This window comes from Nyctibius grandis, chromosome 10, assembly GCF_013368605.1.
Source record: "Nyctibius grandis isolate bNycGra1 chromosome 10, bNycGra1.pri, whole genome shotgun sequence".
NCBI lineage: Eukaryota > Metazoa > Chordata > Aves > Nyctibiiformes > Nyctibiidae > Nyctibius > Nyctibius grandis.
In genome coordinates this window covers 34830373-34852208 of record NC_090667.1, presented here as the reverse complement: position 1 = coordinate 34852208, position 21836 = coordinate 34830373, and the positions used below count along the sequence as shown (strand labels likewise).

The window sequence follows — 21836 nt, the reverse complement described above, 5'->3', positions numbered from 1 at the left end:
CTAACCAATAAGCTGCACTATGAAGGATACACAGCCAGACTTCCGTGAGCTGTCCATCTGTTTGCATGCTTTCCTTAGCCAGTTTTGGTGTTGATTTGGATTTAGGAGCATAATAGGGACAGCTCAAAACAGTGGCTGGCAATGATGACCAGCAGTTTCTGTGGGTGAGTAGATGGAAGCCTGTTAAAACGCAAAGCTGCTGTAGTTTCTGAAGATTCAATTGACCAATAGAATTTCGCAGGATAACTGCACGGTGTGTCATGAGCAATCACACTGGACCTGTTCTTTGTTTTTCTTTTGTGTTCTTCTTGGCAGTAAAGCTGAGGCAGCTGTTAGGTAGTGCAGGAGCATGTATGTGCACTGTGCACTTGCTGAGGAAGGTGGATTCTGAAGTGAATCCACACGTGAGTGGGCTGTTGTGTTTCTACGGATGGTTCAGTGCAGCAGGATTTGGATCTTCTGTCTGTATTTAATCGAGAGGTGAATGAACAGAAATCTTCTCCCTTACATATGCTATTACACAGGATTTGCAATGATGTGAACATGCAATTTGAAGTAAATAGTGAACCAAAGAGTTGGTAGCGTCAGATGTGTGGCAGTGTTGCAGCAGACAGACGAAAAGGGTTACAGGTCCAAATTTTTATTTCAGACGTATCCAGAAATGCAATAAGTGGGTGTGGAATCTCCATCCTTGGAGATACTCAAAAGCTGCCTGGACATGGTACTGGACAGGTGGCCCTTGGTGGCCCTGGCTGAGCAGGGGTTGGACCAGATGACTCCAGAGGTCCCTTCCGACCTCAACCCATCTGGTTCTGTAGCATCCTTTAAAAAGCAAAGCGTTAGAGAAAGCTATCTCAGCCATAGGTCGTAAGTAGCTTGTTGCATCACCAGGGTGGGTCAGGCAGAGTAATATCTATTACTTTTCTTGTTTACTTTGGGGCCCACGATGAATTTTGTGGTATGCTATGTCTTTAGCAGATCCAGCAGGGACACTACACACTGCCTACTCAGGTGGCAGCAGGGTTGATACCACCTTGACTCAGATGTTTAAAGAATCATGTGCTGCAAGTGTCGTGCAAGGAAGTGACTTCTGGCTGTCGATTGCATGTGATTGAATGTATTGAAGGTACCTCATAGTAATTCGTGATGTTTAAATACCTCTTTGCTGTACCTCACAGGGATTCTGTGCAGGGCTTCATACAGACGTGCATTTAGATGGTTTAGTGCAGATCTGTAAGGTACTGAGGCTCAGTACGTTTTGGGCACTGTACAAACACTGAGGGAGAGAGAAATGAGGAAAAATGCAGGGCCAAATGAGACATTGCAGTGTAATTACAAGACACTGAGGTTAACACTCCTGTCCCTGTATCAAGAGTTGTGGTTTTGCTACAGCCGTAGGTTGTCAGGCTCTTGGTTTCATACCTCTGAATAAGACAGCTGCTCTTGAAGTGCAGGACTTGTGGAACTAGTGTGGGTTTGGGGTGGGAACTGCAGCGGCACCCAAAAGATTGATTCTGCTTCATGTGACACATGGTTCGTTGAACAGATGTGTGTACCAGTGTTTGTCACGCCTACATGAAGCAGTAAAAGATGTTCCCCTTAAGCCTCCTTTGACTCCTCAAAATAAGAAATACTGCCAAGAACATGTAGGGGGGGAAACAAGAAAATTAAAGCTAAATTTGAGAACCGTGCATCTTAAGTAATCTCAAGGCCCCTTCGCTACAGATACCTTCATACTCGCAACACTTCTTGAATCTAGAGGGACTTGATCCTGAACATTGTCAAGATACGCTTTCTCTAAGTCTTCTGCTTGGTGCAGTTCACCATCATTTTGCTTTTAGAAGGAAAACAATGTGCAGTATTCCACATGGACGAACATACAGGAGTCCATTGGAAAGGTGAGAATTTCACAGACCTTACTCATGAGCTGTGTTGTATCTGTCGTTGGGGATGGCAGGTCTCCACTCCAGTGCAGACCGTCTGCCCACCCAGTGTGGAGGGGCTGGCCCCGGCCACGTGCCTCGCTGCGCCCATCCCCGCACCTGCAGCACACGCCGTGGCCAGCCGCACGCTAACGATGCTGTTAATGAGGGCTGTTTCCAAACAGGACGTCTAAAACTTTTTTCTGCTTGTATCCCTGTACTGCCTTCAGCACGGTGGGGAAAAGGAAACACAATGACTCCCGAATTTTTTAGTGATTAGTTTTCGCTGCTGACTGGGTGCTCAGTCACGGGGAGGTGTGATTAATCCGGGCGCCTTCCGGGGCTGCTCGCTGCAGTTGTTATTCTCAGCTCCCCTGTCTCACCTTGCCCTGTGTATTTGTATTCCAAGCAACATGTTGCTTTTCAGTCACGTTTTTAAAGCTCCAAGTAAGGGAGGAGGAAGCAGGAGCCGAGCGATCTCCTGCAGTGGGCTTGCTCTGAACTGTGCTGTTTGCTTCGCCAGCTGCCCTGCTTGGTTAAAAAAAAGTAGTCAGTTGTCTTGGTGAGTGACTCTGTGGTACGTGCATTTACTGAGGGAGGTTTAAAAGAAGGTGAAACACCTTTAAAGGAGCTGTTGTGTTCAATCTTAGCAATGCCAGAAGGCAAAATCCTGGGTTCTTTTTGGGCTGGGTGTTGCAGAATAGATGCATAGGAAAAACTTACGGGAGGGAAAGCCTGGCGGCATTGGAAGTGTGAGGAATTTGATAGGATCTTGGGGGGGGGGAAGTGTAAGGTCCTCACATGATTCATTTGATTCATGGCATAAGGCCAAAGCAGTTCTCAGTGTCCCGCCTGGTAGGAGGTCACGCAGGTCCACGCTATCTGGTCTGACTCGATATACTGGAAGGTTGTATTCCAAGGGAGATTGACTAATTGAATTGTAATCCCTATTTTTATACAAACACTGACCATTGTAATATTTAATTTACCAGCATCTTTTCAGGACAGATTGCCAGTCATCTTAATAATATGTCACCAGCATTTCCAAGGGACCCGGTTTGTCCCGAGTCTTCCCTGTCTAAAGCCTTGTCGATACGGAGAAAGCACTTAAATTATCTCAGTTCTGTTCCAGAACAGCACTTTGTACAGCCGTTCGCTTTTTAATTGGAAAAAATTCTTGTTATTCCAGAATAATAGCCACACAGCTGGTAATTATCCCAACATGGTTTATTCTGCTACAGCTGTTCAGGTGTGGTTTCTGTCACAAGTATAGGAAGATAACCTGAGGAGATACGCTGAAGTTGACTGTAAAAGGGGGAAGAGGAAGTTTCTACAAAATTTTTCTCTCACAAAACTCATGTCTGAGAGGAAGATTGCACTGTTAGTGTAATGTATAGTAATTATACACACACACACTATATAGACCCAACTGGGAGTAAATTAAGCTGATAGAAACTCTTTATTGCAAAGTAACGTTGAGGTCCCATTGGTTCTAGGACACTGAAACATGCAAATTTCAGCTCAGAGTGAATCTGTGCCGTGGGGGAGCTGACAGCCCAACACGATCAACAGTTCTTTGAGTCTGGGATGCTGGGTCAGTCCCACTCGCCCTCACCTTTTCACTGCCTGGGTAGAGAAGTATGTATTTATGGAAAAAACAAATCAGTTATTTCAAATTACTTTCTGAAAAAATGCATCAAATTTGTGGATCTTTATTTTTTTCATCTGCCATTAATACGAACATTTCCTTCTTCTTGAGTAGATACAGATGGTTACTAATGGACTGATCGGGTTCTTTTGGGGAAGCCAGCTTGTTTTGTAAGGCAGTTAAGAGGAGTAATAAGATTGTATCAGTGTGCTGAATAGAGAAGTCTGCTGCTTTATGGATTAGGGCAAGTTGGGAGAGCGGTGACTCGAGCTGTGTGCTGCTGCGCACAGAGCTCTGTGGACAAGGAGCCAAGCGGTTCTGCCGCGGGGAGCTGGTTGATGCTGTCTGGGTCAGGCGTGCCCTGTGCACGCAGGATCTTTGTTCACTTCTAGACCATACGAAGAAATCAGGTCAGTGGCGATCCTAGGAAAACCGTAATGAAATTACAACTTCCAAGAAGAGGTATGTTACCACGTGTGCTAGTCTGAAATACACCTCTCCCTAGATCTCAGAGACACATGTTCTCCGTACAGTGCTCATGTCATGCATAGTGTTGGTCCCACTGATTAATATGGATTCTCAGCGCTAATTTTCCATTAATCTATCCAGAGATCCAGCGTTTCTACAACTAAACCCTCTTAAGAAAACAGTTGATATTTCTGCAGTCGCTACAGACTGAAAACTGATATTCTGTGGTTTCCAGCAGCTGAACTCCTCTAGAAGACAGATCCGTTGAGTTTTCCCTGTGTCTCATTGGTTTCGCTGTTGATGTGACAGCAAACAGAACCTCAGCGTCAGGCTGCAGGGAAGGCGCCTTGCTGACCCCGCTGCAGCACCGGACAGTGCTGCCCGTCTGCTGCAGGGTGTTAATCGTGTTGCATTAAATCATAAATACAGAATATTGACACTAGACAGGGGGATACGATTAATTCTAACAGCATTTTTTGTTTCGTAAAGTATGTACTAACAGGACGAATATGGGGATGTGTTCCGCATTTGGGGGGTAAGCTGTGACTCGGCTGGTGATCCGGGATGCTGCCCGGTGTTCAAACCGAGCTGCTGGGCCCGGGGAGGGAAACAGGCGTGAACCACTAACGCTCGTTTGCTGGACGTGTCGGGCGTGAATCACGGCCCGACGTTACGGGGCTGTTGGCTGCCCCCGCCGCAGCCAGGCCGCGTGCTCGGGTTTGCGTGGTTTAACGCCAATTAAAGCGGATTTATGTCTTGAAGGGCGGGTGGCGGCGGGACCGGGCGTCGCGGTTACACGTCGCCTGTGGAACCCCGCCCGGGCCCGGTCAGCGCCGCGCGGGGCGGGGCCGGCGAGCGCCGCGCTCCGCAGCTGGGCCCGGCGGCCTCGCTCGCCCCGCACGCCCAGCCCCGGCTCCCCGCGCCCCGCCGGACAGTCGCCTCCCCGGTGCCCGCCGTCGGGCGCGGCCCGCGGTGGGCGCTGCCCCCGGGGGGCAGCGGGGGCGGGCGGGCGCCCGGCCCAGCCGGCGAAGGGCCTCCCTCCCGCACCGGGGCGCCCTTGGTGGGCGCGGCGGCGCTCTGGCCCGGCCCCGGGGCGGGCGCGGCGGCCTTACGGGGCGTGGCCGGGCGCAGGTGCGGCGCGGCGCAGCCATGCGGGCGGGCGGGCGCCGGGAGCCATGCGCGGGGAGCGGGCGCTGCTGCCGCGCCGGGCCAAGGTACCGCGGCGGGCCGGGCCGGGCCGGGCGGGCTCCCCGCGGCGCCGGGGCTGAGCGGGCCGGGCGGGCGGGCGGTCGCGGGGCGATGGGAGCGCCCCTGGCCCGCGGCGGGGGGCGTCGGAACTGCCCGGGCCGTCCCTCCACCGAGGGAGAGACGGCGGCGGTCGTGCCGGTGCCTTCGTGTGGCTCCTTCGCACTGCAGCGGCGGTTAACTTCTATTTTCTGGCTAAAAATGGGGTTTATCCCTTGGAGCTTGCTGCCGGTGTCCCTGCGCTGGAGGCGCCCGCCCGCGGGGTTTATCGCGGGCAGCGAGAGGCACGGCGTGTCCTCAGGGCTGAGGGGCTCCTTAGTTCTGTTCTGAGCACTGACCTTAGTAGATCTCTTGTTCTCTGGTAAGTTTTGTTATTTCTTGCTTTCATACAGACGGATGGAGCACGGGGGATAACCTGGGTTTGCTGTGTGCTTGATCTGCGTGGCTTCTGCTCTTTTACGGTTACTTTCTCTGTCTTTTTACTCCCCTGCTGATAGAGCTACTGGCCGTACACCGAAACTTCAGAGAACTCAGCCTGCCAAGCCTGGGTGCCCTGCCTTGCCTTGTGCTTGAGTTTTTGGTTGTTTGAGGCCATTAAGTTGGCTTAAGTATGAGGGGTTTTGCTTTTTTATCAGCTTTTACTAGATGTCTGTAAAGCACGTGAAACTCAGTTGATGCCATACCTTGGGCAGCTGAAAAAAAGGTGCATTTTTGCAGAATTACATCCACTTGTCAAGTTGGTTGGCACAAAGAAGGAAAGGTTTTCTATTAGTACAGCTGGTAATTAGCGCTCATATTTCCCTCTCTCCCTACCCAGATCGAGCGACTGGAAGTCAGCAGCCTAGCGCAGACCTCCAGTGCGGTGGCCTCGAGCACTGATGGCAGCATCAACGCAGACTCTGTCGATGGGACCCCAGATCCTCAGCGTACAAAAGTGGCCATCACACACCTGCAACAGAAGATACTGAAGTTGACCGAGCAGATCAAAATCGAACAAACAGCCCGCGATGACAATGTGGCAGAGTACCTGAAACTGGCCAACAATGCAGACAAGCAGCAGAGCGCCCGCATTAAGCAAGTGTTTGAGAAGAAAAATCAAAAGTCGGCCCAGACGATCTCGCAGCTGCAGAAGAAGCTAGAACATTACCACCGAAAGCTGCGAGAGATTGAACAGAACGGGATCCCTCGGCAGCCCAAGGATGTCTTCAGGGATATGCATCAGGGTTTGAAAGATGTTGGAGCAAGAGTCACTGGCTTCAGCGAGGGAGTCGTAGACAGTGTAAAAGGTGGGCTTTCCAGTTTCTCCCAAGCCACGCACTCAGCAGCAGGAGCTGTGGTTTCCAAACCCCGGGAGATTGCCTCCCTCATAAGGAACAAGTTTGGGAGTGCAGACAACATTGCTAATCTGAAAGACTCCTTAGAAGAAGGCCAGGAAGATGGGACAGGAGGCAAGGCTCTAGGTGTTATTCAAAACTTTCAGTCAAGCCCAAAATATGGCAGTGAAGAGGATTGCTCCAGTGCCACGTCGGGCTCAGTGGGAGCCAACAGCACAACAGGGGGCCCTGTGGGAGCTTCTAGCTCCAAAACAAACACTCTGGATATGCAGAGCTCAGGGTTTGATGCAATACTGCATGAGATTCAAGAAATTCGAGAGACACAGGCAAGACTGGAAGAATCATTTGAGGACCTTAAGGTTCGCTATCAGAGGGATTACTCATTAATAATGCAGACGCTGCAGGAGGAGCGGTACAGGTATGTACTTTTGTACTTTGTTTCAGTACTAAATACTGTGAGTTGCAAAGCACCAGAGTCCTGGGTAGTGCTACTCAGCAGGCTGTTCCCAGCGGCCTGACTCAGATGGGAAGTTTTGTGGTCTTCTCAGGATTTCGCCCTCCCAGCTCTGTCTTTTGTAAATACCGTTATCTTGCTGCTCCTCTCCCGTGTTGTACAAGAAAGAAATAGCAAGGAAAAAGGTTATTTCACACTCGGATCCATATCTACCAGAGAAATATCCAGCTTTCTTAGGGCTTGCCAAAAAGACACGATCTTGCCCATGTGGCAAAACTAGGATATCCCCTTCACTTCTCTGCTTAGCCTCACAGTGGCAGGGTTCAGTGACATTAAGTTAAATTAAATGTCGGATATTGTCAGGCAGGTCCTGCGGCTCTGGAAGCGGGTGACCCGTGTTTCCATCAGCCTTCCCCTCACTGGAAGAAATGGAAAGGTGGAGGGGTTGCTGCAGTACTGCTGCTCCCTGATCAGGTCACAGGGGAGAGGTGGCTTTAGGGGGGCAGCGGGATGGGATGGCATGGCAGCCAGCTCCTTCCACCACCTGGAGGCTGCCCCCACCTCCTCCCTGGGAGAGCAACCCGTGGAGAGGTGCTGAGGGAAATGCTTTCTCTTCCCATTCCTTACTGGGTGGGAGAGAGCTCTCAGCAGCCTGCCCCGTGCTGTCCAGCAGAACGTCTTGCCTCCTCCCATCACGTGCTGGGAGCAAGGGCTTGTCCCCAGGCTCCGGAGGGAAGACTTAGCAGCTGCCCTTCTGCAGCCGTTCAGGACACTGCAGTCTAAATGAATGTGATTCTTAAACCACACTTATTAAACTTTAAATAACAAGTGCAAGGGGCACTCCTTGTTCTGATGGAGGACGGCAGGCGTTCGTGATGAGGCCGCTTATGGCCCTCGTCACTTCAGCCAGGCCATGAAGCACAACCCGTGAGGCTCCGCCAAGCTGCGGGGCGTGGGGACAGGCTTTCTGAAGAGCGTGTGCCGCTTGCTGCCTTGGTTTGCACAGGACGACATGGAGTTGCCCTACAGCTCTTTAGACATGCTGGTGCCAGATCACTGGAAAAACATTTGAAAAGGCTTAGCCTGCTAGGATCTTGTGGAGACAGCAGGCTTTCTGTGTGCTCTGCAAAGCCTGGGTAGACAAAGCCAGACCAACACCACTTTCTAATCCCGCTTTGCAACAATCAGCGATTTGACTGAAACCAGCGCCCAGCACAGCAACTTTGGTTCCTAGTGCCTCATTGTCACGAAGTCACATAACGAAGCAATGTGGAGTTTGATCTTCCGCTCCCCAGCAGAGAGGGGTCCCGTTGTCTGTGGCTGTGTAGGCTGTTGTTTCACACGTACAGCAGCCGCCATTCACAGTGGAAGGCCGTATGCAGGCGCAGAACAGCGGAGGGAGCGGCCTGAGCGTACAAGAGAAGACCTTGGGGACTGCTGCATGTTGTCAGCTAAACTGGCTAGTTATTCCCTGAAACCGTTTAGCAAGGTTCCTCATACTAGTGCCATATGAAGTCATGCCTGTCGTGTGCCGTTAACCTTTACTGCGTGGTCCCTTGAGGTGAGCCCAGAGCCTGACCAGTAACCAAGGCAGCCTGGACTGAAGAGCTTCCAGGAGAATCTGTATTTGGCTTATAAATGCTTAAAAAGATAGTAATGTAGACCTGCTGTTTGGAACGTTGATGCAAATTAGTTAAAGGTGTGACCTTTAAAGAGGAGCAGTTAAACCGCAGTAAGTGCCCTTGTCTCTGCAGGCTCAGAGGTGAGCAGGTAACTGCATGATCTGCAGGGAGCTCATGGGTTAATCGCAGTGAGGTTAATACCTTATTGTACAGATCTACTTTCTTGTTTGATAGCTTCTGTATTTTAAAGCATCATGAAGATAAAAGCCACCGTCACCCTGAGAACTGGAAGGTTCTGTGATGTGTCCGAGGGCAGAGAGGATGCTGCTGCCTTGGCGGGGGGCTGGCCCCTGTTGCTCCGACTCTCGTTGCTCAGCTTCCTTCAGAAAAAATGAAAAGATGGGAACGGAGGTTGTGGTTTGAAGATGGGAGGCTGGGGATTCAGATCAATCATAACTGGCTTTAAAAGCTATAAATACCTCATAACTCTGCTCTATTTCTGGGAACCTTTCAAAAACAAGCACTGAGTTCAGTTGGAGCTTAAAAAAATAAGTGTTTTGGAGAAGCTTTTGCTCGTAGGGCAACAGAGTGTTTGTGTTGTACCTGGAAGCTGGGACAAAGCACGTGCTGTGACGTTTTCTCACCCGGTCTTTGTCCACGTCCTCTTTCTTAAATGTTCTACTTTTTTGCAGGTTCTAATCTTTTTTCCTCGCGTGTTCGTGCAGTTTGTTTGTCAGCCATGGCTCACCTCGCAGGTTCTCCGTGACCCTCCGCAGTCTCCTCCCTCCCTCTCCCTGCTCCCAGATCTTGCCTGTCAGTCCACGTAGCTGCCGGTCTGCTCCCTGGCTTGGGGCAGGGCCTGGCTGGTGCAGTCGCCCCGGTTCCCCCGCCCTGGTGCTGCCGGGTGCCTGGGCTGGCCCGGCTGTGCCGTGCTGCCCGCCCCGCAGCACCGCACCGTGCCGCGCTGCCCCGCCGGGGCCGAGTTGTCGAGGGAGGAAGGTTCTGGAGGCGCCTTGGCCATCCTGGTGTTTCTCCGCTCCGGGAGCGGGCACTGGAACAGCCTGTTGCTTATCTCATCGCCTGGAAGGTGGCCGTTGTTTACTGATACGAGCAGGGACTTTCTGTGCTATTGAGACTGAAATAAAGTTCCTGCTGAGTGTTTTCATCTTGCGTGTCCCTTTAGGAACCTGTTTGTAAGCGGTGAAATCATGAGCTCACATACTTGGAATGTGGCCAGTCCGAGAGCTTGGGTTTCTTCCCAAGGCATCCCTGGAAAGGGCACTTAGGTCTCCCATGCTCCTGTCAGGAGAAATCCGTCGGCCAGAATGCTGGGTCCTGGTGCTTCCATTTATCTGATTTTTGCTGTAGTCTGATTGTTGGACTTTGGTCTGTTCTCATGATTTATTTTAAAACAGATTAAATGTGCTAAACCTTTGAGGTCTAGAAGGGTTGAAGAGGCCTTTTTGGAGCGTGGCCAGGCAACAAAGGCAGCGTGTTGGGTCAGACGGGTCCTCGCCCAGCCCTGGAAGCACTGACACGCCCTTCCAGAGCCGTCCTCCTCTGGCAGGGGAGGTCTGGAGCTGGAAGCACAGCGTGATGTGGGCACCGGGAGCACGCTCTCTCCCTCACGTGCCGTCTAGGTAGAAGACTTGGAGTATACTGCAAATAGATACTGCTTTTAGCTATTTGCTACTGAAAGCAGTGTGTTCAGTAGCGGAAAAAACGTATTTGGATGACAAAGCATCAGTTTGGTCAGAGTTTCTTCACTCCCCAGAGCGCTTACTGAGTGCAGATGAAATGTCTTTGTCATCACGTCTCTCCCTACATGCGCTGTATTAGCCATGTATTTTGCAACTATTACTTTCAAACGCCTTAAAGCTCTTTAAAAAATTACATAGTCATAATTGCGTTTTTTAGCCTTTTTCAAATGGGTTCCTTGATTCCCAAGCAGTGAATCTCAGAAGATGTGTGGAGATCTGGCACGGCTTTTCTGAGTGAAGAGTCCCCGAATGCCGCACTCCAGCCGAGCAGCCCAGCAGCGTACTGGGTGTCCTCCACACAAACATCGCTGATGATGGGATAGGTGTGACGGTCGTCAGTAGTCTGTTACACAGAGAAGTTTCTGGGCTGGAGCTTGTTAATCTAGAGGCTAGTAGTTTTAAGGGAAAATTTCACATTTTAACTAGTGAAAAAATAATTCTTGGGTTCTAATGAGGAATTTTCCATACCTGAAATAAAATGGGGTTTGATCATTCAGGGCACTGCTGTGTTCACAGCCAAGTTTAGTCTGTTGCACAGACATGGGCACTCGTATGTTGGAGAGGGAAGTGTGAGTATAATCTTAACGCTCTTGACAGGTGTCCTGTCCCTTTTATTTTTGTAATACCTCTGAGTTAAATGTGAACCATCCTTCAACAGGAAAACCCTGGCTTCAGGCCCTGGTAAGTCACATGAACCCCTCTTAACTTTTCAAATTTGAACACCAGGAGAAAACAGCAGGAAAAAATAATTTTCTAAATTGTAGATAATGGGACAAGGAGTGAAAAGGAGATGAATGGAGGAAGCGTGATTTCAAAAATAAGTCTGGGTAGGTTTTTGGTTGGTTGGTTTGTTTTTTAAATAACCCCATTCCAGCAGTTGCCGAACACCAGTTTCTGAAAGTGCAGGTGGTTCTTGGGTGCCAACTGCAAAAGCTCTGGGTCGAGCAGGGAAATGCAGCGTGGTTCGGGAGCAAGCGGGCAGCCCTGCGTTCAGGGCAGGGAGGGTTGGAGCCAGCCCTTTTGCTAATCACCTTATGCTGAAACTCTTTGACTATACGGATTACAGCGTTTCCTTATGTTTCCTGTAGATTGAGGTGGTTTTGAAGTTACTAAAATACAATTGTTTCTTGTTGGAGAACAGGATTTAAGCTGCCTGGCAACAGCCGTTTTATGAAGGGCGTTTATGGGGGAGGAGGTGAAAAAGACATAATAATGATATTTTCAGAAATGCTTAAGTCCCTTTTTGAGTAATAAACCCACTGGAGAATTTAGTAATATATTAACAAACTGAATATATTTCAAGTAATTGATGCTGCCTTTGGGACTTTGAGTGGCTTTAGTTATGTGATTTCTTGGTTGTTGGCGAGTTGTTTTTTTTAAGTTGGGTGGGAACAAATGGCAATTAATTATCGGGGCTTCTTCTTCATTAGCCACGGCTATTACCTGGGCTCCTTCTTCACATGGCTGTTCCCTCGTTCGCAGCTTGTCGTTCCTGGGAAACCAGTTTCCCCGTGTGTCCTGCCCTGGTTGCAGGGTGATTGTGGCACGTTTCCGGGCCGAGCCGGGCGGCTGGTGGTTGTCTCGGTCTCGCTGCGGGTTGGCCACGTGTGTTCGTTGTTGGAAATGGTCATGCTGTGCCTGACTCCGTAGTTTAAAGCAATACTGCATTGGGAATGTAAATGAAAATTCTCTTCAGACTTTTCAATGAAAAACAAAACCCCAAGACTATTTTCAAAGGCTAGCTTGTGCCTACAGATTCTGAGCACAAAAAATCTTGGAAAAAAAACCCAACAACACTGAAGCAGGATTTTTGTCTTAGTTTCAGAACTTGTAATTAAATTCTTCATTCTAGATAAATATTGTTTATTAATTTTATGCATGTGTGTGGGTGTAAATTAAATTCAGATGGAGTCAGGGGAACTGAAATTAAACCAAGGAATTATCTCTGTGTTGAATTCCTTGGAAATTTCCCAGTTACTGGTGTCAAGGGTCAGATGATAAGAGCTGTACGGTGAGCTTTCTCCGTGCTGTTGCAATGAACAGACAGGCAGTGGAAACGAGAGTGGGAAAACGCCAGTGGCCACCACAGCTGTACCCACTCCTTGGTCACCATCAGAGCTGTCGCTCGTGATGATCCAAGGGTGAGAAGCTAGTGGGACATGTGGTGGAAGAGGGGGTGTGGACGGTGCCCAGCTCGCCGCTCCCGGCCCTGGAGCTGTGGCCTGGCTCTCTGGGGGTGTTTTACCTTTGGGAAGCAGTACAGATACTCACCTGGTTTTAAAAAGGTATTGAAGCATGAGTTGCTTGGATTTGAAATTCCAAAAATGAAGTGCTGCATACAAATGCAAAGTATCCCTAAGGTATTTTGAAAGTACTAAAATAACATTATGGAGCTATCATTGAAGTCAATTTAAAACTCCCTCAAGGAGAAACAAAACTGTATCTCTCAGAATTTCGTAACTCAGGTTTCTGGGCAGCCCCCTTTCTCAGGGCTGCTCCCAGTCCATTCACCAGTAGCAAACTGGAAAAATAAGCCTGCAAGTTAAGGATTCATGTGCCCTCCTTATAAATAACACAATGATCTTTGCTAGCTAAGCTGCGTCATTCACGAGAGATAAAAAGTAAGTCAAAGATATCCATGTGACCTCACATGTAAAGATCAGACAGGACCCTCGTGTGCTCTGAGGCATCGGTCACGTTTAATTTCTGTGTCATTTTTATGACTTACTGTTCCGAGCGTAGATGACGGTGCTTAAGAGCTTATGGCATTGGAAGGGAACTGTTTGGTTTAAACAAAAGTTCAGGGAATAACTTACTCTGTTCCAATTCTCTCCATGGTTTGTTGCATCACTTGACAGTTGTCATTAACCGCTCTGTGTGGTTTTCCCCAGGACAGAAGCAGGATTAACAGTACCTTACCTGGTAGAAAGGATTTCCCTAACTCCCAGGGAGAGAGCCTTGCCTTGTAACACGTGCTTTTGTTAACGACGGAGGTAGCCACGCTAGTTTTCAGTAAGGAGTCTCTGATGTTCATTGCTCGATTGTTACTGGTGTAATTTTGTTGTCCTCATTAAAGCTACTGTACCGTGTGTGTCCTTTCTAGATGTGAAAGACTCGAAGAGCAGCTAAATGACCTGACTGAGCTCCACCAGAATGAGATCCTCAATCTAAAACAGGAGCTGGCCAGCATGGAGGAGAAAATTGCCTATCAGTCTTACGAGCGAGCCCAGGACATCCAGGTGGGTGACACAAACAAGGACACTTGAGTCCTGTCTTCCACCTGCTCTTTCTGTAACTCACTCGCTTTTGAAATACTTTTGTGATTCAATATTGGGTTTTAATCCTTGTAGCTTTATTGCCAAATTGCATATTGACGAGTCCTGAAAGGGCCTTCATTCCATCTGACCCGCGAGTATCTCTCCAAGTAACGTCTTCTGTGAAGAAGGGCTGTGCCTGTGTGCCAGCAGGCAGGTTCACCTGCAGAGCGAGCCTGCTGCTTGGTCTGGAGCAGAGTTCTTAAATAAGTTGTAGCAAAGTGGAAGCCTGCATCCACTTCTTGTACAGGGTTTTGTAGGGTATTAGAAACTAATGGGCCATGACCTGAACACTTTTTCCAGTAGCGTTCCCAGTAAACTGCCCCTAGGGTGTGTTTCTGTGTCACTAATTTTAGAGCAAAGATCACATATGCCTAAGGAAAAATGGCTTTATGCATTGAGTCAGGAAAAAATTCTTTGTTGGTTTTGCCCAAATAAGGAGGTATTTTTAAAAGAGAAATTTCTTTCAGTACGTAAAAGACCAGAGCTATGGAAAGAGAGATTATGGAGTTGGAGGGCCTTCCACAGAGCAAAAGACCTGGGAAATGATGTGAGCAGCCACGAAACCTTATAAAGAAAGGTGTATTTAGCAGCAGATCTATCAGCCATTTTAAATGCTTGCGCTAGTTTTAGCAGGCACCTTGGTTTTGATCGCTGACGTGAGATATTTATAGCATGAGCAGAGAACTGTAGGTCAAAGTTCCCCCTTTTTCCTCCCCCCGAGGAGCTTCAGCCAGGTATTTCCTCTGGAGACAGAGCAGGCTGCGCTTTGGGCACACTGGTGGGTCCAGCTGCAAGACCAGTTGAGCCCATGTCCTTCCAGGTTCCTTGCTCTTAGAGGACACGGGTTGGTTTTGCCCTGTACTTTCGGGGACCATAACTGAAGAGAAGTCCCCCTGGTTCATTGACCTCCACAGACATGATGCAATGGCAGAGAAATGTAACAGGTGACAGTGACCTTTAAGTTAAGGTTGAAATAAATCAGTGTCTGTGGACAGCGGTGCCATGGCCTCCCAGGGTGAACAGGAGGCTCTCCCCTGGGGGAGTGTTACCGTATTCAGGTTTGTTCTCCTCTAATTTAACACAGCAGGAAGAAGTGAGGTTGAAAACTTAAATTTAAGTGGGGATTTCTCAGTAGCTTTTTTTCATCTTCATTTTATGATTCAGCACTTTTAGTGTAAACTTGCAAATTGGGACAGACTATTCCTCAGCTTTGCTGGGAAAAGGTGTTAAGTTTTCTTGAAAAACTAGTTAAGAGCATGGGCGGATGTTGCAGAGGAGCAGTGACAGAGCTGAGTCTGTAGGCAAGGAGTCCTGGTTCCTATTGCAGTGAACAGTCTGAGAGAGACTGCTGCTTGCTGCAGACCTCTAGATGTTACCTGAAGCTGGCCTTTAGGTCTGAGAAAAGCAACTCTGAGGGAGGATTAATGGAACAATTGTAACTTTTTATCTCCAAGAGCAGAAATGTCTCATTGCATTAACTGCCTTAAAACCCCAGCTCCTTCTCCCTAGCCCACCTGCTGCATGTTGCCAGTGTTGTACTGCGGGTTGGGTTGGTCCACTTGAGGTTCAACACGGTGAAAAGGTCTGAAAACAATCACCCCCAAGTCAGCAGTGCTTTAGAGATGTTGTTTTGTACAGGATAGTCTTCTCCTTCCACATACTTTTGCTTTGCCTCTTCCTAGAGGCAGTTTCATAAATCTCACCCTTCTTACCCTTCTCCTGGACGTCTCCTTTCTCCGACCCTTGCAGTGTCACTTGGAGCTGTGCCAGTGCCACAGCTTGCTGCAGCCTGGAGGAGGAGACCTTCCTCCTGTGACACCAGCTGTGCAGTCCCAGCCCTGGTGCTCCTCAAACCTTTCCCTGAGCTCACTCAGCTCACTAAGCAAGCAGAATGTGGCCGAGCCTTTTTGTTTAGTCATTTTTGTTGACTCTGCCAGGTTGATGAGAGAATTGAATGGGCTCACAGAGGGCTTGGACAGGCACAAGCCACTGCAAGGAAAGTGATGGAAATGGAAGGCTCTGGGAACACGCATCCCAGAAGAGGAAGAGGAGGAGGAGTGCTGGCTGGATGCAGCACCTTTGTCCTCTCAGTGATCTCTTGAAACCAAAGCTGAAATGAGGAGCTCACTGGGTAGCCCCCTCCTTCTGGACAGACAAAGGCTGTGTGACCGCTGAGGGCTGTCAGCATCCTCCTCCCCCTGGTTCCACTGCGGGGCAGGAAGGACGGTAAGGTCCCAGGTGACCATTGCAGCACGTGCAGACACAGGCTGACAGTGCCAAGTGGCAGCTGAAGTGTTGTTTAACAACGCCCAACTCCCACCCCGCCTGTCATCTCTGTCGCGCCTCTCGGGTGTAACTGAGATGACGTGGTGTGTTACAAATGGCAGCACCTGGTTAACGAGGGGCTCCTCGCCCTCAGTCACGGGGAATGGCACAGCTTCCTCTGCTCCCGCTGCGGGGCGTGAGATCGGTGTGGTGACTTAGGTTCTGCGGGAGGCGCGGGAAGGCGGCCCGGGTCTGGCCGAGTCGGTAAGGTAAGAGCCACGGGCTGCCCACCAGTGGGGCGGACGTGTGGGGTGCTGGCAGCCCAGCGGTGTGTTCTTGCCCGCAGGAGGCACTGGAAGCATGCCAGACCCGCATCTCCAAGATGGAGCTGCAGCAGCAGCAGCAGCAAGTGGTGCAGCTGGAGGGGCTGGAGAACGCCACGGCCAGGAACCTGCTGGGGAAGTTCATCAACATCCTCCTGGCTGTCATGGCTGTCCTCCTCGTCTTCGTCTCCACGGTGGCCAACTGCGTCGTGCCCCTCATGAAGACTCGCAATAGGACGTTCAGCACTTTATTTGTAGTGGTTTTCATTGCCTTTTTGTGGAAGCACTGGGACGCCATCACCGGCTACTTGGAACGGTTCTTGTCTCCCCGCAGATGATGGCAGCAGGAATCGGCTGCATCGCTCCTCCCGGCGCTCTCAGCGAGCGAGCGTGGCAAAGATTAGTCAGCAACTACTCCACTGAAGTTTTAAAGTGTCCGAGTGAATTTGTTTACATTTAGAATAACGTTTTTTCTCTGCGAGATGCATTGCAATAGTATTTTTTAGATTTTATTCAAGAACTCTTTTTGGCGAGAATCCTGGATAATTTTTATGTAGCATGGTTCTCTTTGGATGCAAATCTTACGATTCTTTAAAGTGTACAAAAGAAATAAATAAAATACAGAAATTTGGAGCATACCAATGGGCAGTTTAAATTGTGGCTTGAACTACTGTACTAAACCTGTCAGGAAGAAGAGAACGTGGGTAGCGTAAGATGAGCAAAGCTAAATCTGGTGCACAGCCTTGAATGATGGTACCGCAGCAAACCTGTAACACTAAACTTTTACTGTGAAGTCTGCTCACATTCCATGTCCCGATGTATGCGTTCAGAGTGGTTTCTTTCCTTAACAAGAGAAAACTGACGTCGTCTGGATCTCTCCCAGCTCCGCGTCCGGGTTCGCCGTTTGTGCTGACCTGACGTACGATAACTTCCTGTAAGGCTGGCTGACTTGGAGCACATGAAGTGGGAGCCTCATGCCGTGCACAGTAACTGCACAGTCGTGCTACAGTATTTTGAAGTAGTCCTTGAAATACTTACCTTTAAGCAGAAGCCCTTGGTCGCACTTTTAAGGTTTTTTTTATATATGTATATTCACAGATTAAAAAAAAAATCCGAACAGCATACTTGAAGAGTGTAATACTCAAACTCTCAGTGCTTCCTTATTGTTTCTAATAGGATTTTTTATTATAATTATTATTATTATTATTGGGGGTTTTTTTGGAAGGGGTTGGGAGGGTCATTACTTTTTTTTTTTTTCCTTTCAAATAAAGAAGTGATGTTTTTAAATGAAGAAATGCGTGAATAATTGTGAGCCGTCTTGTCCTGAAACAGTTTTGAGGAGGGCAGAGAGTAGTTTCTAGTGCCAGCCTGTCTGGAACGCAGCGCTATTCATATGCCATTATCTGTCCTCCTGAGCATACAGATGCAGCATCATGAAAAACATCTATCTTCTCCACACGTTTTTGTCATGCAGGGCTTTTTTTTTTTCTTTTTCCAGCTGTGAAGGAGAGTATGTTTATGTTTCTTGTTTGCACATCATCTCTCAGTCCTGGCCTCAGGATAAGAGTAAAAAATTTCTCTTCATCCCTTCGTAGGGAAAAGACAGGTTCTTTTAAGGAAAGAAATACTGAATCAACAGTCCGCTGAAAAGAGTGGTGGTCTCAGAAGTATCTCTGATTTAATTTTTAAATAAACCCCTAAAAAGTGAAACCAAAGTTTTCCTCCCGTCAGGCTCTGGTAAGGTCATTTGTGTGTCTTGTGTCGAGATCTTCGTTGTCCATTGTACCTGTGTGGTGTGCCATAGAGAGCATCCTCTTCCTCAGCCATGGGGGCAAGTATTAGCTGTAAATACCATTTTGAAGCTGTAAAGGAAATGGCAGCTTCAGGTGGAACTCCCAAGTCCTAGCACAGGCTGATGCTGTTGGTACTGGCCGGCAGGCTTCATCTCCAAGGAGCCTGTGTTCACCCTGTGCTGTGTTTTTAACTGGTGTCCCTTTTGCTGTAACAAAGCCAAGATTCAACTTCCGTCTCCATGAAATCCAAAAAGACTCCAGGATTCTCTTTCAAAGCCATTTATGGTGTTTAGTTAGATCTTACTGTTCTCCTTCCTTCCAGGCTTAAGTTCCCTCTAGGAACCAAACGTTGCCCAAGTGACCTAAGCCAGTTGAAATCTACATACACGTGTATGGAGCATGTACATCGTATATATACACACTGCAGCCTAGGACGTTATGCTATGATGCAAATTCCGGGTTCTGAGAAATTCCCTCAAATGAGGTTAACAGCCTTGAGGGTGTTCTGATTGCCAGCGGACGCCAGCCCTGCGCTGTCCAGCCATCCTCCTTCCTTCAAAGACGCGATTTTTTCCGTAGTCCCAGGAAGCTCAGGTGCCCCGCTCCCCAGGGATCCCAGCACACCTCTCTGTCACCACGTGCACTAATCTGCTCCTGTCCTACTTAAAACACAAATTGCCAATTGCAGCTGACTCGAGCCAAAAATAATCATGCTTTCTACAGAGCTGCAGACAGAGAGCAAACATTGCGTAAACATTCCCTCCCTAGACCGTGCTTCTAGCTCCAGCAAAACTCTAGTCTGTTTACCCGTTCTCAGGCTGATTCAAATTACATGGGTAACTCGTCTTCCCATTATGTAGTTTTTGTCAGAAACAAAGGTGTGAATAAGAGAACTGATTTGGCACGTAGCTGAAAAGCTTTGTTGCCTTTATTTCTCAAACCTGGCCTTTGCACCTCTGTTTTTCTCAGTTTTGATCACACCAGAATTGCTCGTGGTAGGTTTTTACGTGGTCAAAGCAGGAGGGAGTTGAAAGCCAATGGACTTGGACACTCAGTGCCACTTGTCCGTAGTATTTGAAGGAAGTGTTTGTCCATCTTCTTTATATCCTAATTTCATTTAGTGTCTCAGCTCTGTGTCATCTTCAGTAAATACCATTTGCTAATTTGCCAGAAGGCACAGGCTTAATAGAAACATATCACCTCAAAACTGTTTGGTGAAGGCCGTGTACATATGGTTCTGGACAAGCTCTGTCTGTCTGTCTCTCTCTCTCTCTCTCGACAGTTTCTTCCATTCCAGAAAGTTGTCTGCAGTAATGCCATATATGATGCTGCATCCACTTTTCATATCCTAACACAACTGCCATGTGTTTTGCCTTTTGCATTAGCAGAACGTTTTGGGGTTTGCCTCCCTCTTCAATCTGAAGGTCTGTGATGATTTCTGATAGCTTAACAATGATTATATTGTTGGAAATGTGATTCTAGCTTTAAAGCTCCCTTTCCTTGTAAGTGGTTGTGTTTGCTTACTCGGTGAAGCGTTTCTGGATGACACGTAGCAGTCAGTTTCCGCCATGGATGTGAGTGTGCGTGTGAGTACCTTTTGTTTGCCTTCCTGAAGGATGTGAACTTTTCCGTGACCATCTCCGAGTTGCAGAATGTTTCCCAAAACATTTCATATTCAGAGGTGAAACGATTCTGAAATTGCTTAGATATGTGTAGCACGTATCAACTTGGCGTATAAAAAGGGAAGAATATAATGGACTGTGTTAGTTCAAAAAGCAGCAGCTCTTCATTGAAATTCTGTGGTTCAAATGAAGTTCATCTCTTTCCCCTGCTTGCTTTCTCAGTGTAAAGAAGAAAGAAAATGGTGATGAAAAAAAAATTACCATTTAAAATTTTATAAAGTTCTATTTTCTGTCAGCCTCGTTAGTTTAGTTTAATGATACTGGGCATGCTCACAGCAATTATTTCATTGGTTTATTCCAATCCCATGAGTTCTTAGGGTCTGATCAGATGAAATGTTGAGTTCTGTACGTGTTGCACTGGGACAGAAAAGCACTGTCTTTCAGCTTTGAAAATATGCATTTTTTAAATTAAAAAAAGCAGCATTATAACGAAAGAAGCCAAGTTACAAAGGGGTTCAAGATTGGGTAGTTTTGCCAGTTTTTAAGTGAATTCTGAATGTGGCTAAAGAGTTAAAAACCCTGCGTGTCTGTGTTGTGTATGCCAGGTGGTATAGTAGTAGGCAATTGACTTAGCTGTAAGTGTGTTTTAAAAGTGTAAAAAAATAAACAGAAAAACTCACTTGCACGGGTTGAAAAGTACAGAAATGACACTTGTGAACGTAACACTGTAGTTTATAGATCTTAAGCTGCTAATTGTTGAGAGAGATTTACATTTGTCTTGTCTGATTGTCGCAGATTTATCTGTGACACTTTTACTGTATATAAAAAACTTTAAATAAAGACCTCAGCTATTAACACCGGCCTCGTGTGGATGTTTCAAAGGGACCTTGCTGGAAATGTCGCTGGAGGGGAGGCTGCGGACCCAGGGGAGCTTTGTGGTGTGCTCGGGGAAGGAGCTGTGACCCGGGAAGCACGGCTCATCCTCCTGCCTGGCACACCCTGGGCTAAGTGGGGTGTTTGGGAAATGAACGTCCTGCTTACGGGGGGGAGGGACCCCGAGACGGGAACGGGGATCGTGTGAGGAGCAAGTCACGTTTCGGTGGTGGGACACGGCTCGGCAGAAAACATCCGCAGGGAAATGACATCCCTGTGATGCTCCTGCGCTGCCTCGGGCATGCCGAGGCGGTGCCGTGCTCAGCACAGGTGCCGCAGCTCTCCCAGGCCGCTCGGGAGCTTTGGTTGATGTTCCTTCCAGAAACGTCCTTCTGACAGCGCTGCCGCTTGCTCCAGACCGGCTCTGCCGCCGCATCGCTCCCGCCTGCGTCTCCCTCGCTCGTCGGGAACAGCCGTAAGGTGGTTCCAGCTGCGGTTCCGCCGGCCCCGCCCGTCCCTGCCCGAGGGGCTGCGCTGCGTGTGCGCAGCCCGGGGCCCGGCGCCCCGAGCCTGACAGGCCCGGCGGGCGGAGGCCGGGCCCGAACCCCCAACCGCGCGGGTGCGGGGCCGGGGGGGAGCGAGCGCCGAGCCCGCGGGTGCACGGGGAGGACAAGGGACCCTCCTGAGCGCGGAGAGCCGCGCTGTCCCCCGGGAGGGCCGGAGCAGCCGGGACGGGCGCAGAGGCGCTCCCCGCCGCGCAGGCCGCCTGCCCGGGGCTCCGGGGCTGCCAGGGGGCCCTCGGCGGGCCCCGAACCGCTCCCACCGGCACCGTGTAGCTGCGGGGCATTGGCGGGACGATGTCAGCGGTGCCTCCGCGCTGACGGTAACCGCAGAACGCGGGGCCCGCCCCGGCACGGCCCCGCTCCGCCCCGCGCATGCCCCGCCCCGCCCCGGCCCGGCCCCGCCCCGCCCCGCCCCGCGCATGCCCCGCCCCGCCCCGGCCCGGCCCCGCCCCGCCCCGCCCCGCCCCGCGCGCCCCGCCCCGCCCCGGCACGGCCCCGCCCCGCGTGCTCCCACCTCGCCCCGCTCGGTCTCTGCCGCCACCTGGCGGCGGTAGCTGGTTCTGCGCACTCGCGCCCCCGCGGTCTCTGGCGACACTTGGCGGCCGCGTGGCGCCGCTCCCCGCAGCG

General features: G+C 49.6%; 1 protein-coding gene across 9 annotated transcripts in view; it reads left to right on the top strand.

Moving 5' to 3' along the window:
• TMCC1 (transmembrane and coiled-coil domain family 1) overlaps nucleotides 1–20628 on the top strand; it is a 118520-nt gene extending 97892 nt beyond the window's left edge. For all 9 annotated transcript variants that reach the window (XM_068409513.1, XM_068409506.1, XM_068409510.1 and 6 more), the window contains 3 exons: nucleotides 6101–7035; nucleotides 13557–13692; nucleotides 16382–20628. In XM_068409513.1, coding sequence (XP_068265614.1) covers nucleotides 6101–7035; nucleotides 13557–13692; nucleotides 16382–16696 — 1386 coding nt within the window. In that variant the 3' untranslated portion in view covers nucleotides 16697–20628. The remainder of the gene's footprint in view (nucleotides 1–6100; nucleotides 7036–13556; nucleotides 13693–16381) is intronic.
• Nucleotides 20629–21836: the final 1208 nt, after the last annotated feature.